We start from the raw sequence: 18,216 nt of genomic DNA on the forward strand, positions 1-18,216 counted from the left end.
ACAAAAAACATTCATGAAGTTTGGTTCTTTTATGAATTTTTTTATGGGTCTACTGAAAATGTGAGCAAATGTGCTGGGTCAAAAGTATACATACAGCAATGGTAATATTTGCTTACATGTCCCTTGGCAAGTTTACCTGCAATAAGGTGCTTTTGGTAGCCATCCACAAGCTTTTGGTTGAATTTTTGACCACTCCTCTCGACAAAATTGGTGCAGTTCAGCTAAATTTGTTGGTTTTCTGAAATGGACTTGTTTCTTCAGCATTGTCCACACGTTTAAGTCAGGACTTTGGGAAGGCCATTCTAAAACCTTCATTCTAACCTGACTTAGCCATTCCTTTACCACTTCTGACGTGTGTTTGGGGTCATTGTCCTGTTGGAACACCCAACTGCGCCCAATACCCAACCTCCGGGCTGATGATTTTAGCTTGTCCTGGAGAATTTGGAGGTAATCCTCCTTTTTCATTGTCCCATTTAAAGCACCAGTTCCATTGGCAGCAAAACAGGCCCAGGGCATAATACTACCACCACCATGCTTAACCGTAGGGATGGTGTTCCTGGGATTAAAGGCCTCACCTTTTCTCCTCCAAACATATTGCTGGGTATTGTGGCCAAACAGCTCAATTTGTGTTTCATCTGACCACAGAACTTTCCTCCAGAAGGTCTTATCTTTTTCCATGTGATGCCAGATGAAACAAACACGGTGTGGACAATGCTGAAGAAACAAGTCCACATCAGAAAACCAACAAGTTTAGCTGAACTGCGCCAATTTTGTCAAGAGGAGTGGTCAAAAACTCAACCAGAAGCTTGCCAGAAGCTATCAAAAGCGCCTTGTTGCACTGAAACTTACCAAATATTAACATTGCTGTATGTATACTTTTGACCCAGCAGATTTGCTCTAATTTTCAGTAGACCCATAATAAATTCATAAAAGAAGCAAACTTCATGAATGTTTTTTGTGACCAACAAGTATGTGCTCCAATCACTCTATCACAAAAAAATAAGAGTTGGTAAACTTAAGACAGCCATGACATTATGTTCTTTACAAGTGTATGTAAAATTTTGACCACGACTGTAAATGCAAGTTATAATGCTATGAATACAAGATTCTCAACACAGAATCTTCCCTTCACAGCTTCTATTTAGGGAAGGATCTGAAGCTGATGGACCAAAAGGAAATCTGACTAAAAACGCAAAGGAAAATGTTTCGAAAGTTTTGTTCCCTCGGTGTTGTCAGTGAGCGCGAAAATGAAGTGGAAGAAATCTACACATATGTGTACATTGTTCGTACCATTTTCATGATGCACTTAATAAACAACTGGACCAATGGAACAATGGTATCATTTTATATATTGCATGTTATAAAAGTTGTAAAATACAGTATCTTGTTCTTTTCAGTCTTTTAAGCCCTGTGGTCTGTCTAGTCATCACTCCCTTTTATAAAAAGGTTTAGGGACAGAAAAGTGCTCTTCTGGCTCGCTATGCGATAGGATATAGAACCTTGCCTCGTACCTTAGGACAGTGTTATTCAACCACAGAAATATTTTTTGCAAACCAGTAATTATAGTCTGCAAATTCTGTGTTGTTGTTGAGTGTCTGTGCTGTCTAGAGCTCGGCAGAGTAACCGTGTAATACTCCTCCATATCAGTAGGTGGCAGTTGGTAGCTAATTGCTTTGTAGATGTCGGAAACAGCAGGAGGCAGGGTGCAGGTAAAAAGGTGTCTAATGCTTAAACCAAAAATAAACTAAAGGTGAGTGCCCCTAAGAAAAGGCATTGAAGCTTAGGGAAGGCTATGCAGAACGAAACTAAAACTGAACTGGTGATAAAGTAAACAAAAACAGAATGCTGGACGACAGCAAAGACTTACTGTGGAGCAAAGTTGTCGTCCACAATGTACATCCGAACATGACATGACAATCAACAATGTCTCTACAAAAAAGGATAAAAACAACTGAAATATTCTTGATTGCTAAAACAAAGTAGATGTGGGAAATATCGCTCAGAGGAAGACATGAAACTGCTACAGGAAAATACCAAAAAGAGAGAAAAAGCCACCAAAATAAGAGCGGAAGACAAGAACTAAAACACTACACACAGGAAAACAGCAAAAAAGTCAAAATAAGTCAGGGCGTGATGTGACAGGTGGTGACAGTACACCTACTTTGAGACAAGAGCTATAGTGATGCATGCTTGGTTATGGTTTAAAGTCATATCCAACAATTGCGACAACGACTTTTTACTATCAAATGAGTTTCGTTTTTTAATGATTTCTGCTGGTGGTGTGCCTCCGCATTTTTTTCAACGCAAAAAAATGTGCCTTGGCTCAAAAAAGGCTGAAAAACACAAGGCTTAGGATACGAGTTCAATTGGTTCTCTGACGCAGCTCGTGCCTAGAAAATGTTCTTACAAAAACGAATTTGAAATCGGTTTAATCGGTACTAAAACGGCACAATTTTACCAGGTAACATGCCTTTTAAAATGGAAAAACACACTTTTAGATAAGAAATATTGTTTGAAAAACATTACAATAGAGCATGGGCTCTCAAACTTTTTCCCACCGAGTACCACCTCAGAATAGTCTAGTAGTAGGCCTAAATATTCATTTAAAACAAGGAAGAGGTTAAATTTAACAAGTGTATTTAATAGTTTTGACCACACAGTTTGAACAGTAACACTCTGTTTGAATATTTAATTAGGTGATTCTTTGGCGTACCACTAGATGGCGCCTGTGTACCACTAGTCCCGCAGTTTGAGAATCACTGTGTGGAAGTCGCTGACTTGCGGCTCCACAGATATGCACGTCAAAGTACCCAAGCGTACAGATTTGACAACATTTTTAATGTTTTCCAATCAAATAGTATGTTTTCTTCCAGGACTTTCCAGTCCCTCTCCAAACTTCCTCCTTCTCCTGCACCCGGCCGCTCACTCTTAAAGGGGAACATTATCACAATTTCAGAAGGGTTAAAACCATTAAAAATCAGTTCCCAGTGGCTTATTTTATTTCTCAAAGTTTTTTTCAAAATTTTACCCATCACGCAATATCCCTAAAAAAAGCTTCAAAGTGCCTGATTTTAACCATCGTTTCTTCAGCATTGTCCGCACGTTTAAGTCAGGACTTTGCGAAGGCCATTCCAAAACCTTAATTCTAGCCTGATTTAGCCATTCCTTTACCACTTTTGACGTGTGTTTGGGGTCATTGTCCTGTTGGAACACCCAACTGCGCCCAAGACCCAACCTCCGGGCTGATGATTTTAAGTTGTCCTGAAGAATTTGAAAGGTAATCCTCCTTTTTCATTGTCCCATTTACTCTCTGTAAAGCACCAGTTCCATTGGCAGCAAAACGGGCTCAGAGCATAATACTACCACCACCATGCTTGGCTGTAGGTATGGTGTTCCTGGGATTAAAAGTCTCACCTTTTCAACTCCAAACATATTGCTGGGTATTGTGGCCAAACAGCTACATGTTTGTTTCATCTGACCACAGAACTTTCCTCCAGAAGGTCTTATCCTTGTCTGCGTTCCGCAATAATGCGAAACTATGAGGTTACCGTATTTTTACGACCATAGGGCGCACCGGATTAAAAAGGTGCACTGCAGATGTGCGGGTCTAATCAGGTCTTTTTCATACAAAAGGCGCACCGGTTAATAAGCTGCATTAAAGGGGTCGTATTATGATTTTTTTTCCTACATTTTAAAACACTATCTTGTGGTCTACATAACATGTAATGATGGTTCTTGGGTGAAAGTGTTGCAAAGATGATGTTTTACAGATCATCTTCAAGCCGCTTTCTGAGCGTCTCTTCAGGATCCGCCGTTTTGTGGGCGGTCTTATTTACGTGGCTCACCTTCGGCAGCGTCTTCTCCCCGTCATCTTTGTTATAGCGGTGTAGCGTGCAAGGACGGGAGTGGAAGAAGTGTCAAAAGATGGAGCTAACTGTTTTAATGACATTCAGACTTTACTTCACAAACTGATGTTTACCTTATCCCAATAAACATCTGTTCAGTATTTTAACATCAAAGTGTGATTGTGAGGCATTAAAAGCCACAAAATGCAACGGGTCCATCAGACCCACAAACGCTGGCCGAGTAACAACAATATGAGCATTACACAAGGGTTAACAATAAACCGGATATCTAGTTTGAGAAGTGGCTGGTTTGGCCCTCAATCGATAAGATTCACCTGTGAAGTCTTAAAGGGGAACATTATCACAATTTCAGAATTGTTAAAACCATTAAAAATCAGTTCCCAGTGGCTTATTATATTTTTCGAAGTTTTTTTCTAAATTTTACCCATCACGCAATATCCCTAAAAAAAAGCTTCAAAGTGCCTGATTTTAACCATCGTTATAAACACCCGTCCATTTTCCTGTGACGTCACATAGTGATGCCAACACAAACAAACATGGCGGAAAGAACAGCAAGCTATAGCGACATTAGCTCGGATTCAGACTCGGATTTCAGCGGCTTAAGCGATTCTACAGATTACGCATGTATTGAAACGGATGGTTGTAGTGTGGAGGCAGGTAGCGAAAACGAAATTGAAAAAGAAACTGAAGCTATTGAGCCATATCGGTTTGAACCGTATGCAAGCGAAACCGACGAAAACGACACGACAGCCAGCGACACGGGAGAAAGCGAGGACGAATTCGGCGATCGCCTTCTAACCAACGATTGGTATGTGTTTGTTTGGCATTAAAGGAAACTAACAACTATGAACTAGGTTTACAGCATATGAAATACATTTGGCAACAACATGCACTTTGAGAGTGCAGACAGCCCATTTCAGGCGCTAAGAACATATATTTTTCCACGATTTCAGCACTCAGGTTAACCATACCTAAATAGACACAAAATACTGCATTACACAAGACTACGCGAATGTACTCGAATGATTGAAAAAAATAAATGTTTTTAAGCTAAATTATTGGTAAACACAGTTCATGTATAATAATTTACGTAAAACCGCGAGTAATGAATAAAGTTTTCATCAATTAATATATTCTGTGGACATACCCTCATCCGCTCTCTTTTCCTGAAAGCTTATCTGTCCAGTTTTGGAGTTGATGTCAGCAGGCCAGGGAAGCTAGGGTCGATATTCTTCTCTTGATCATCTTCGGTGGCATAAGGGACGGTGTGAGCCAAGACATCCAGGGGGTTTAGCTCGCTCGTCTGCGGGAACAAACTGCCGCCATTGCTTGCCATGCTACCGAGGTCCTTTGTCCCTGAATAGCTCACACACTCCGGCAGATTCAATGGGGGTCTGGCGGCAGATTTCTTTGACTTTATCGTTGGAAATGCATCTGCTTTGAGTGTCGCAGGATATCCACACATTATTGCCATCTCTGTCGTAGCATAGCTTTCGTCGGTAAAGTGTGCGGAACAAACGACTGACCATTTCGTCGGCTTTCCCCACACCCTCGTATTTTGAACAAATTTCGTCCAATTTCTAGCCACTTTCGCATCTTTGGGCCACTGGTGCAACTTGAATCCGTCCCTGTTCGTGTTGTTACACCCTCCGACAACACACCGACGAAAGTGAGAAAATGGCGGATTGCTCCGAGAGCGAATAATAGAAAGGCGTTTAATTCGCCAAAATTCCCCCATTTAGAGTTCGGAAATCGGTTAAAAAAATATATGGTCTTTTTTCTGCAACATCAAGGTATATAATCAGTGGTTCTCAAACTTTTTTTGTCATCCCCCACTTTGGACAAGGGGGAGTTTTCAAGCCCCACCTGCCCCCATCGCCCCAACAGAGCGCTAATGCCAAGCTTTAACATTTTAAAATTTATTGAACATCAAGTTGTATACATTCGAACTCAATAACATAAAATAACATTAAATTCAATAATAAATAAAATAACTGTGCAGCTGTGGTATAACTTGCATCAAGTTCAATAATAAATAAAATAACTGTGCAGCTGTGGTATAACTTGCATCAAGTTCAATAATAAATAAAATAACTTCCATCAAGTTCAATAATAAATAAAACAAAGGTATTATAACTTGCATCAAGTTCAATAATAAATCAAAAAAAGTGTTATAACTTGCATCACGTTCAATAATAAATCAAAAAAACTGTTATAACTTGCATCAAGTTCAATAATAAATCAAAAAAAGTGTTATAACTTGCATCACGTTCAATAATAAATCAAAAAAAGTGTTATAACTTGCATCAAGTTCAATAATAAATCAAATAAAAGTGTTATAACTTGCATCAAGTTCAATAATAAATCAAAAAAAGTGTTATAACTTTCATCAAGTTCAATAATAAATCAAAAAGTGTTATAACTTGCATCGAGTTCAATAATAAATCAAATAACTTGCATCAAGTTCAATAATAAATCAAAAAAAGTGTTATAACTTGCATCAAGTTCAATAATAAATAAAACAAAAGTGTTATAACTTGCATCAAGTTCAATAATAAATCACATAAAAGTGTTATAACTTGCATCAAGTTCAATAATACATCAAATAACTTGCATCAAGTTCAATAATAAGTCAAAAAAAGTGTTATAACTTGCATCAAGTTCAATAATAAATAAAACAAAAGTGTTATAACTTGCATCAAGTTCAATAATAAATCAAAAAAAGTGTTATAACTTGCATCAAGTTCAATAATAAATAAAACAAAAGTGTTATAACTTGCATCAAGTTCAATAATAAATCAAAAAAAGTGTTATAACTTGCATCAAGTTCAATAATAAATCAAATAACTTGCATCAAGTTCAATAATAAATACAATAAAAGTGCCACTTTGCAATCTTTGCAAAAAAAAAAGGAGGAGCTATGCATTTGGCAAGACAGGGCAAGTGACAGCACTTTCCCCCAGGAGAGCCACCTTGCTTCACTGTGAAACAGCACGGCTGTATGATCAGCTCCCATTTCCTCACACAGTGCAGAGAACAGTCGCGCTTTCAGTGGTCGTGTTTTGATCAAATTTACCGCGCTCACAACATCTGTTAAAACCTCATTGAGTTCGGGGCTGAGCTGCCTTGACGCGAGTGCTCCCCGGTGAATGACACAGTGTGTGCCCGTCACATTTTTGTTTCTCTGCAGGCGCTGGCTCTGGCTCGACGACATTTGAGGTGCGAGTCACAAATGTATATATTTGTGTAATTGTGATCCACACATTAGCCTGCTACCCATCCGCGCGAAAGTTTGTTCCGCTTAGCCCCGCCCCCATTAGTTACTGTTGCTATGTCTGTCAAACTTTCGCTCGTACCGAGAAATATAAAGCCTACAGTAAAAATAAGTACCGGTAATTTCCATTTATTTATATAGCGGATTTCACAGACAGAATCACAAAGTGATTTACAGTGTGTATAGAAAATGAAAGCATAGTAAAAAAAATAATCTAAGAATAAAATAATTTAAAAAAAAAAATTTAAAGTGAAATTTCCTCCCGTTCCTCGCGCCCCACCTGTCATGTCTCTATTCCCACCAGTGGGGCGCGCCCCACACTTTGAGAAACGCTGGTATATATTGACGCTTACATAGGTCTGGTGATAATGTTCCCCTTTAAAGGCAACAGCTGATTAGATTAACACGTACCACCTGTGATATCTAATCACCTGCCAGCTGTGTCTCGCCGTCAGCACATGCCCGATGACGCTCGTCCTCAGCACCACGGACAGCGGCGGTGATTTTTACTCCTACAGACAGCGCTGGCTACACCTCCCCCCACACACTGCAATAAATGATAAATAAATGATAAATGGGTTATACTTGTATAGAGCTTTTCTACCTTCAAGGTACTCAAAGCGCTTTGACAGTATTTCCACATTCACACACACATGCACACACTGATGGTGGGAGCTGCCATGCAAAGCGCTAACCAGCAGCCATCAGGAGCAAGGGGTGAAGTGTCTTGCCCAAGGACACAACAGACGTGACTAGGATGGTAGAAGGTGGAGATTAGAGATGCGCGGATAGGCAATTATTTCATCCGCAACCGCATCACAAAAGTTGTCAACCATCCGCCATCCACCCGAACTAACATTTAATCAAAACTGCACCCGCCCGCCATCTGCCACCCGCCCGTTGTTATATATCTAATATAGACGATGCAAGGCATTAGTGAGGTTATAAAGCTTTTGCCTGTTAAAGAAAGGAGACTGATCCAATGCAGCAGAGACATTCAATGTGTGCCACGCTGTCACGGCCCAGACGCACACCAGTGCGCAATCATCTGGGAGCCGCGCTGAGCGCACCTCCAAGCGCGCTCGCGCCACTCAAATTGCTGCAGGCAGCTGCGTTCTATCTTGTTTTAACATCCTGTGGCACTCTTCTGGGATCACGGCGGACGAAACTGCTCATGCTCAGGGTGTTTGTGGAGATTCGGGGTTTTGCACAAATGTGATGCACCATGTTAGATGTCCCGGTTTTGTGACTGTCGTAGACATAAACAGCGTTGCAGCTCTTGCAAATCACGTAGCCAGCATTACTATCATCCTGATTTACAACCTCATAAAAACGAGTCCACGCTGAACTTTTCTGGCCTTTTTTTCCCCTGGTCTTTAGTATTCCCTTTTTTAGTTTGTCGCGTACCACGTTTGCTGCCGGCGTTGCCATCTCTTTTTTTTCTTCTTCTGTTGTGGCGTGCTGCAGGTGCCTGCTCGTTTTTCGTAAGTGGGTAACAACATTTAACTATGTATATATATTTCCGAATTGGTTTAACTGCCACCCGCCTGAATCTATTTCAAATCGAATTTTTTTTTATTTCAACCGCCCGACCCGACCCGCGGATAAAACCTAATTTTTTTTTATTTCAACCGCCTGACCCGCGGATAATCCACGGACTGCGCGGTTGTGTCCGCAAAACGCGCATCTCTAGTGGGGATTGAACCCCAGTAACCAGCAACCCTCCGATTGCTGGCACAGCCACTCTACCAACTTCACTTTGAGAGTGCAGACAGCCCAGTTTTCATCAATTAATATATTCTGTAGACATACCCTCATGTCAGCAGGCCAGGGAAGCTAGGGTCGATATTCTTCTCTTGACGGTGTGAGCCAAGACATCCAGGGGGTTTAGCTCGCTCGTCTGCGGGAACAAACTGCCGCCATTGCTTGCCGTGCTACCGAGGTCCTTTGTCCCTGAATAGCTCACACACTCCGGCAGATTCAATGGGGGTCTGGCGGCAGATTTCTTTGACTTTATCGTTGGAAATGCATCTGCTTTGAGTGTCGCAGGATATCCACACATTCTTGCCATCTCTGTCGTAGCATAGCTTTCGTCGGTAAAGTGTGCGGAACAAACGTCCAATTTCTTGCCACTTTCGCATCTTTGGGCCACTGGTGCAACTTGAATCCGTCCCTGTTCGTGTTGTTACACCCTCCGACAACACACCGACGAGGCATGATGTCTCCAAGGTACGGAAAACAGTCGAAAAAAACGGAAAATAACAGAGCTGATTTGACTCGGTGTTTGAGAAAATGGCGGATTGCTTCCCGATGTGACGCCACATTGTGACGTCATCGCGAATATTAGAAAGGCGTTTAATTCGCCAAAATTCACCCATTTAGAGTTCGGAAATCGGTTAAAAAAATATATGGTCTTTTTTCTGCAACATCAAGGTATACAGGTAAAAGCCAGTAAATTAGAATATTTTGAAAAAATTTATTTATTTCAGTAATTGCATTCAAAAGGTGTAACTTGTACATTATATTTATTCATTGCACACAGACTGATGCATTCAAATGTTTATTTCATTTAATTTTGATGATTTGAAGTGGCAACAAATGAAAATCCAAAATTCCGTGTGTCACAAAATTAGAATATTACTTAAGGCTAATACAAAAAAGGGATTTTTAGAAATGTTGGCCAACTGAAAAGTATGAAAATGAAAAATATGAGCATGTACAATACTCAATACTTGGTTGGAGCTCCTTTTGCCTCAATTACTGCGTTAATGCGGCGTGGCATGGAGTCGATGAGTTTCTGGCACTGCTCAGGTGTTATGAGAGCCCAGGTTGCTCAGCAGCAGGAAGCATGAAGTGCTCTAAAACTTGCTGGTAGACGGCTGCGTTGACCCTGGATCTCAGGAAACAGAGTGGACCGACACCAGCAGATGACATGGCACCCCAAACCATCACCCAGCCATGCAAATTTTGCATTTCCTTTGGAAATCGAGGTCCAAGAGTCTGGAGGAAGACAGGAGAGGCACAGGATCCACGTTGCCTGAAGTCTAGTGTAAAGTTTCCACCATCAGTGATGGTTTGGGGTGCCATGTCATCTGCTGGTGTCGGTCCACTCTGTTTCCTGAGATCCAGGGTCAACGCAGCCGTCTACCAGCAAGTTTTAGAGCACTTCATGCTTCCTGCTGCTGACCTGCTCTATGGAGATGGAGATTTCAAGTTCCAACAGGACTTGGCGCCTGCACACAGCGCAAAATCTACCCGTGCCTGGTTTACGGACCATGGTATTTCTGTTCTAAATTGGCCCGCCAACTCCCCTGACCTTAGCCCCATAGAAAATCTGTGGGGTATTGTGAAAAGGAAGATGCAGAATGCCAGACCCAAAAACGCAGAAGAGTTGAAGGCCACTATCGGAGCAACCTGGGCTCTCATAACACCTGAGCAGTGCCAGAAACTCATCGACTCCATGCCACGCCGCATTAACGCAGTAAATGAGGCAAAAGGAGCTCCAACCAAGTATTGAGTATTGTACATGCTCATATTTGTCATTTTCATACTTTTCAGTTGGCCAACATTTCTAAAAAATCCCTTTTTTGTATTAGTCTTAAGTAATATTCTAATTTTGTGACACACGGAATTTTGGATTTTCATTTGTTGCCACTTCAAATCATCAAAATTAAATGAAATAAACATTTGAATGCATCAGTCTGTGTGCAATGAATAAATATAATGTACAAGTTACACCTTTTGAATGCAATTACTGAAATAAATCAAGTTTTTCAAAATATTCTAATTTACTGGCTTTTACCTGTATATTGACGCTTACATAGGTCTGGTGATAATGTTCCCCTTTAAGTCAATCCAGTGTAGGCAACATTAAAATCAGCAGATGTTATGTAACAGTCCAAAAAAACGTACAATCAAAAGGACCTGACATTTTTCTTGTAGTTGTATTTTTTTGTTTTGTGGTCCTGTTGAGCCTTCGGGAATTTTCTCTTTTCACATTTTGCATACGACGCAGACAAGGACGATCCAAGTATCGATCCGCGTTGCGCCAGACTTTTACTGTGTGAACATTCTTGCGGAGAGAGAAAGTGTGTTAAAGGCGTCACACTGTGGGGTTCTTCCTGTTTTGTGCAATCCCCGCTGTGTCATCCACGCTTTGACCCCAGAGAGGACGGCAGCTGGGGACAAACAGGCAAGAACTGAAGAACATTTGTCCCAAGGTTTTGGCCACGGCTCTTGTTTGTCACAAGCCAACATGCGACTGTGCGTACTCCTTGTGTTACTGGAACTGTGGGGGGATTTGAACGTGGCTTTGTCCGAGAATGGTAAGGTAGACTTTGTTTTCTCCGATCAAATGATTATACTTTGGGTATAAGGCTTGAAAAGTGGAGCTGTCATATACTTTGTAGTGCATGGTTTCTGCAAGTTAATGCTCAGTTTTGATTGACACTTTAACAGAGCTGGTATTTGAACAAAAGGCATGGTATGGTAGTTGCTGTTTGTGGTGAGGAATAACTTCACTGCGTCATACCGAGTTGTTTTAGTGCATGAGTGCGAGTTGTGTTGGGTGAAAGAATTACACGGGGTAGACGTGTCCGTTTTGCTTAACCCATGTTGCTGTTTGTTAGCGTGTTCCACACTCCCGGATGTTCCTCACGGCCATGTGTCGGAGGAGACCGAGAAGACCGAGTATCAACCAGGATCTGTGATACATTTCACTTGTGAAACTGGTTACACGTCAGGACTCATCATCAGATATAGTTGCTCAACCGAAGGCTGGGTGGCAATCAGACAAGGAATCTGCTCCTGTGAGTTTAATTCCGTTTTGTATTGCCTCTCAATTTACATCATGAAACCATGGCTGATTTTATTGTATTTTTTTCATTGTTAGTTTTTAGACCATAGAAAGTATTTCAACTTTATTTTTTGTAATCCCGTCGGTTAATTTGCTTCGTCAAAACAACAAATACAAATTACAAATAGACGGAGTAGACATTGAAAGTAGAGATGACCGACAACATCGGACTGCCGATATTATCGGTCGATAAATGCTTTAAAATAATAATAAACATCTGTTCAGTATTTTAACATAAAAGTGTTTGATTGTGAGGCATTAAAAGCCACAAAATGCAACGGGTCCATCAGACCCACAAACGCTGGCTGAGTAACAACAATATGAACATTACACAAGGGTTAACGATAAACTGGATATCTAGTTTGAGAAGTGGCTGGTTTGGCCCTCAATCGATAAGATTCACCTGTGAAGCCTTAAAGGGGAACATTATCACAATTTCAGAATGGTTAAAACCATTAAAAATCAGTTCCCAGTGGCTAATTATATTTTTCGAAGTTTTTTTCAAAATTTTACCCATCACGCAATATCCCTAAAAAAAAGCTGAAACTGGTTACACGTCAGGACTCATCATCAGATATAGTTGCTCAACCGAAGGCTGGGTGGCAATCAGACAAGGAATCTGCTCCTGTGAGTTTAATTCCGTTTTGTATTGCCTCTCAATTTACATCATGAAACCATGGCTGATTTATTTATTTATTTTTCATTGTTTGTTTTTAAACCATAGAATTTATTTCAACTGTATTTCTTATACTCCCGTCGGTTAATTTGCTTCATCAATATAACAAATACAAATTACAAACCCCGTTTCCATATGAGTTGGGAAATTGTGTTAGATGTAAATATAAACGGAATACAATGATTAGCAAATCATTTTCAACCCATATTCAGTTGAATATGCAACAAAGACAACATATTTGATGTTCAAACTGATAAACATTTTTTTTTTTTTGCAAATAATCATTAACTTTAGAATTTGATGCCAGCAACACGTGACAAAGAAGTTGGGAAAGGTGGCAATAAATACTGATAAAGTTGAGGAATGCTCATCAAACACTTATTTGGAACATCCCACAGGTGAAGAGGCCAATTGGGAACAGGTGGGTGCCATGATTGGGTATTAAAGTAGATTCCATGAAATGCTCAGTCATTCACAAACAAGGATGGGGCGAGGGTCACCACTTTGTCAACAAATGCGTGAGCAAATTGTTGAACAGTTTAAGAAAAACCTTTCTCAACCAGCTATTGCAAGGAATTTAGGGATTTCACCATCTACGGTCCGTAATATCATCAAAGGGTTCAGAGAATCTGGAGAAATCACTGCACGTAAGCAGCTAAACCTTCGATCCCTCAGGCTGTACTGCATCAACAAGCGACATCAGTGTGTAAAGGATATCACCACATGGGCTCAGGAACACTTCAGAAACCCACTGTCAGTAACTACAGTTGGTCGCTACATCTGTAAGTGCAAGTTAAAACTCTCCTATGCAAGGCGAAAACCGTTTATCAACAACACCCAGAAACGCCGTCGGCTTCGCTGGGCCTGAGCTCATCTAAGATGGACTGATACAAAGTGGAAAAGTGTTCTGTGATCTGACGAGTCCACATTTCAAATTGTTTTTGGAAACTGTGGACGTCGTGTCCTCCGGACCAAAGAGGAAAATAACCATCCGGATTGTTATAGGCGCAAAGTTGAAAAGCCAGCATCTGTGATGGTATGGGGGTGTATTAGTGCCCAAGACATGGGTAACTTACACATCTGTGAAGGCGCCATTAATGCTGAAAGGTACATACAGGTTTTGGAGCAACATATGTTGCCATCCAAGCAATGTTACCATGGACGCCCCTGCTTATTTCAGCAAGACAATGCCAAGCCACGTGTTACATCAACCTGGCTTCAAAGTAAAAGAGTGCGGGTACTAGACTGGCTTGCCTGTAGTCCAGACCTGTCTCCCAGTGAAAATGTGTGGCGACCCCCGGACTGTTGAACAACTTAAGCTGTACATCAAGCAAGAATGGGAAAGAATTCCACCTGAGAAGCTTAAAAAATGTGTCTCCTCAGTTCCCAAACGTTTACTAAGTGTTGTTAAAAGGAAAGGCCATGTAACACAGTGGTGAACATGCCATTTCCCAACTACTTTGGCACGTTTTGCAGCCATGAAATTCTAAGTTAATTATTATTAAAAAAAAAAAAAAAAGTTTATGAGTTTTAACATCAAATATGTTGTCTTTGTAGCATATTCAACTGAATATGGGTTGAAAAGGATTTGCAAATCATTGAATTCCGTTTATATTTACATCTAACACAATTGCCCAACTCATATGGAAACGGGGTTTGTACAAATAGACGGAGTAGACATTGAAAGTAGAGATGTCCGATAATATCGGACTGCCGATATTATCAGCAGATAAATGCTTTAAAATGTAATATCGGAAATTATTTGTATCGGTTTCAAAAAGTAAAATGTATGACTTTTTAAAAACGCCGCTGTACGGAGTGGTACACGGACGTAGGGAGAAGTACAGAGCAGTTGCGTCTCCCAGTCATACTTACCAACCCTCCCGATTTTCCCGGGAAACTCCCGAATTTCAGTGCCGCTCCTGAAAATCTCCCGGGGAAAACCATTCTCCCGATTTCCACCCAGACAACAATATTGGGGGCGTGCCTTAAAGGCACTGCCTTTGCATGCCGGCCCAGTCACATAATATCTACGGCTTTTCACACACACAAGTGAATGCAAATCATACTTGGTCAACAGCCATTCAGGTCACACTGAGGGTGGCCGTATAAACAACTTTAACACTGTTACAAATATGCGCCACACTGTGAACCCACACCAAACATGTCATGACTGCGAGGTTTGTTCTCCCGGGAAGCAATCAAACTATTCCGGACAAGGCGTGAAGGTAGGAACATATTTAATAATCTAACGACAAAATAAAAGGCAAAAACTCTCTAACTGTGGCATGAAATAAACAAGACTTACGTAGAGGGTTGCGTGAAGCAAACAACTGGCATAAACTATAGCATAGCAAGAAACAAACAACTAACATAACTATGGCATGGAACAACTATCAAACTGTGGCATGAAACAACTAACATGAACTATGGCATAGAACAACATGAAACAGTGGCATGAAACCAATAACCAGCATAACTATAGAATCAGACATGAAATAGCAGCATGAACTAAGCAATGACGCCAGGATGACTGACTGGCAAAGACAGGCTTAAATAATGGTCTTCTTGATTAGAGCAGGTGCATGTCCCGAACACTTGAGGCAGGTGAAACTAATAAGTCGCCATGGGTAACTAAAGAAACAAGGGAGCGCAAACAGAAACTAAAAGAGTCCAAAACTAACAAAAAATAACAAAAACATAATCCAGACCACAAAACAAGAATGACAAACACATTTCGGGAGAACATCCGCACCGTAACACGACATAAACACAACAGAACAAATACCCAGAAACCCTTGCAGCACTAACTCTTCCGGGACATTTACACCTCCCGCTACCCCCGACCTCCCCCGCCCCACCCCCCCTCCCCCCACCTCAACCTCCTCATGCTCTCTCAGGGAGAGCATGTCCCAAATTCCAAGCTGCTGTTTTGAGGCATGTTAAAAAAAAAATAAAGCACTTTGTGACTTCAATAATAAATATGGCAGTGCCATGTTGGCATTTTTTTCCATGACTTGAGTTGATCTATTTTGGAAAACCTTGTTACCGTATTTTTCGGATTATAAGTCGCTCCGGAGTATGAGTCGCACCGTCCGAAAATGCATATTAAAGAAGGGGAAAAAACATATATAAGTCGCACTAGAGTATAAGTCGTATTTTTTGGGAGAAATGTATTTGATAAAATATTTTTTGGGTTATAAGTCGCTCCGGAGAAAAAGTCGTACCGGCTGAAAATGCATAATAAAGAAGGAAAAAAACATATATAAGTCGCACTAGAGTATAAGTCGTATTTTTTGGGAGAAATGTATTTGATAAAATATTTTTTGGGTTATAAGTCGCTCCGGAGAAAAAGTCGTACCGGCCGAAAATGCATAATAAAGAAGGAAAAAAACATATATAAGTCGCACTAGAGTATAAGTCGCATTCTTGCTATTTTGGGAGGGAAAAAAACACATGTACTCCATGCAATCGCAAATTATTTTAACTTAAATATTGCCTAATTATGCAAAAATATATTATCAAACATTCAAACCATTTTTTAAATAGAAATAAATACTAATAATAATGATTTCAAAGCAAGTTATCCATCAAAGTGTGCAATGTAAAAGTAGCAATAGATTTCATGGTAAAATTTTGAAATTTACCGTGGTTTTTACAGCATTTTTCTCTAAAAGAAACTTTTTTTTTTACTGTAATAAACCGTGGTGCGTTTTGGCATTTACAGTAATACACCGAAAAATCTACAATTGTTGATTTGCGTTAAAAAATCTAACTGGTTGTATATGTATTATATAATCACGGCAAAATGGCACAGCCATATCATATAGCCGAGGAAGTCGTTTTCACTGAGGGCCACATTGCAGTCATGTTTGGCCCCGGAGGGCCACTTCTAACAGGGAATACTATTAATACACAATGTTTTTAATGCATTTTATTAGTAGATTTTTTTTTTTAACTACCGTATTTTTCGGAGTATAAGTCCATAAGTGCATAATAAAAAAGAAAAAAAACATATATAAGTCGCACTGGAGCCCGGCCAAACTATGAAAAAAACTGCGACTTATAGTCCGAAAAATACGGTAATATGTAAAATAATTATATCGTAAATTGGAATAATTTCACCTTAAAATGTAATGTATATTACTGTAGATGGTAAAAAAAAAAAAAAAAAGGCAGCTCAGGTGCCAGAATTTTACTGTAAAAAATTTTTTTTATTTACAGTAAAAAAAAACAAATTTACATTTTACAGTAAAATTCTGGCAAATGAGCTGCTTTTTTTACCATTTACAGTAATATGCACTAAATTTTGAGGGGAAATTATTGCAATTTACCTTTTTTTTTTTACATATTAGTTCAAAAAAATCTACTAATAAAATGCATTAAAAACATTGTGAAATAATGCTCTTATTATATACTATTATTACATACTGTATATGACATAATACTATTATTATATACTATTATTACACAATGTTTGTAATGCATTGTATTAGTAGATTTTTTTTAACTAATATGTAAAAAAAAAATATGGTAAATTGCAATAATTTCACCTAAAAATTTAGTGCATATTGTAAATGGTAAGGGAAAAAAAGCAGCTAATTTGCCAGAATTTTACTGTAAAATTTACAATTGTTTTTACTGTAAATAAAAAAATTCCATTTTACAGTAAAATTTTGACACCTGAGCTGCCTTTTTTTTACCATTTACAGTAATATACATTAAATTTTGAGGTGAAATTATTGCAATTTACCATATTTTTTTACTTTTTTTTTTTTTTTAATCTACTAATAAAATGCATAAAACAATTGTGACATAATACTATTATTATATACTATTATTACATATATGACATAATACTATTATTATATACTATTATTACACAATGTTTTTAATGCATTTTCTTAGTAGATTTTTTTTTAAACTAATATGTAAAAAAAATAATTGGTAAATTGCAATAATATCACCTCAAAATGTAGAGCATATTACTGTAAATGGTAAAAAAAAAAAAAAAGGCAGCTCATTTGTCAGAATTTTACTGTAAAATTTACATTTGTTTTTTTACTGTAAATTTAAAAAAAAGTTTTACAGTAACATTTTGGCACCTGAGCTGCCTTTTTTTTTACCATTTACAGTAATATGCACTAAATTTTGAAGTGAAATTATTGCAATTTACTTTTTTTTTTACATATTAGTTAAAAATAAAATCTACTAATAAAATGCATTAAAAACATTGTGTAATAATAATAATATAATTTATATTTACATACAATTTTGAGGTGAAATCATTGCAACTTACCATATTTTTTTTACATTTTAGTTTTTTTTTTAATCTACTAATAAAATGCATAAAACAATTGTGTAATAATAGTATTCACTGTTAGAAGCGGCCCTCTGGGGCCAAACATAACTGCGATGTGGCCCTCAGTGAAAACGACTTTGACACCTCTGTCTTAATGAATGCTTTAAAAAGGCAAATGGATGGCACAAAAGGCCAAAAGGCATGTTTCCATTGTGGTCCATTAAATATTCATCACATTTGATA

The 18,216-nt window shown here is 39.0% G+C and overlaps 1 protein-coding gene across 2 annotated transcripts in view; it reads left to right on the forward strand.

Annotated features, from left to right (window-relative positions):
* Positions 1-18,216, forward strand: part of LOC133616373 (complement factor H-like) — a 92,509-nt gene that overhangs the window by 47,872 nt on the left and 26,421 nt on the right. Inside the window, exon 16 of one of the 2 annotated variants that reach the window (XM_072914708.1) lies at positions 11,769-11,948. The exons of the other annotated variant lie outside the window; for it this stretch is intronic. Coding sequence (XP_072770809.1) covers positions 11,769-11,948 — 180 coding nt within the window. The remainder of the gene's footprint in view (positions 1-11,768; positions 11,949-18,216) is intronic. 2 annotated transcript variants of the gene reach the window in all.

Source organism: Nerophis lumbriciformis, linkage group LG14 (genome assembly GCF_033978685.3).
Source record: "Nerophis lumbriciformis linkage group LG14, RoL_Nlum_v2.1, whole genome shotgun sequence".
NCBI classification, from domain to species: domain Eukaryota; kingdom Metazoa; phylum Chordata; class Actinopteri; order Syngnathiformes; family Syngnathidae; genus Nerophis; species Nerophis lumbriciformis.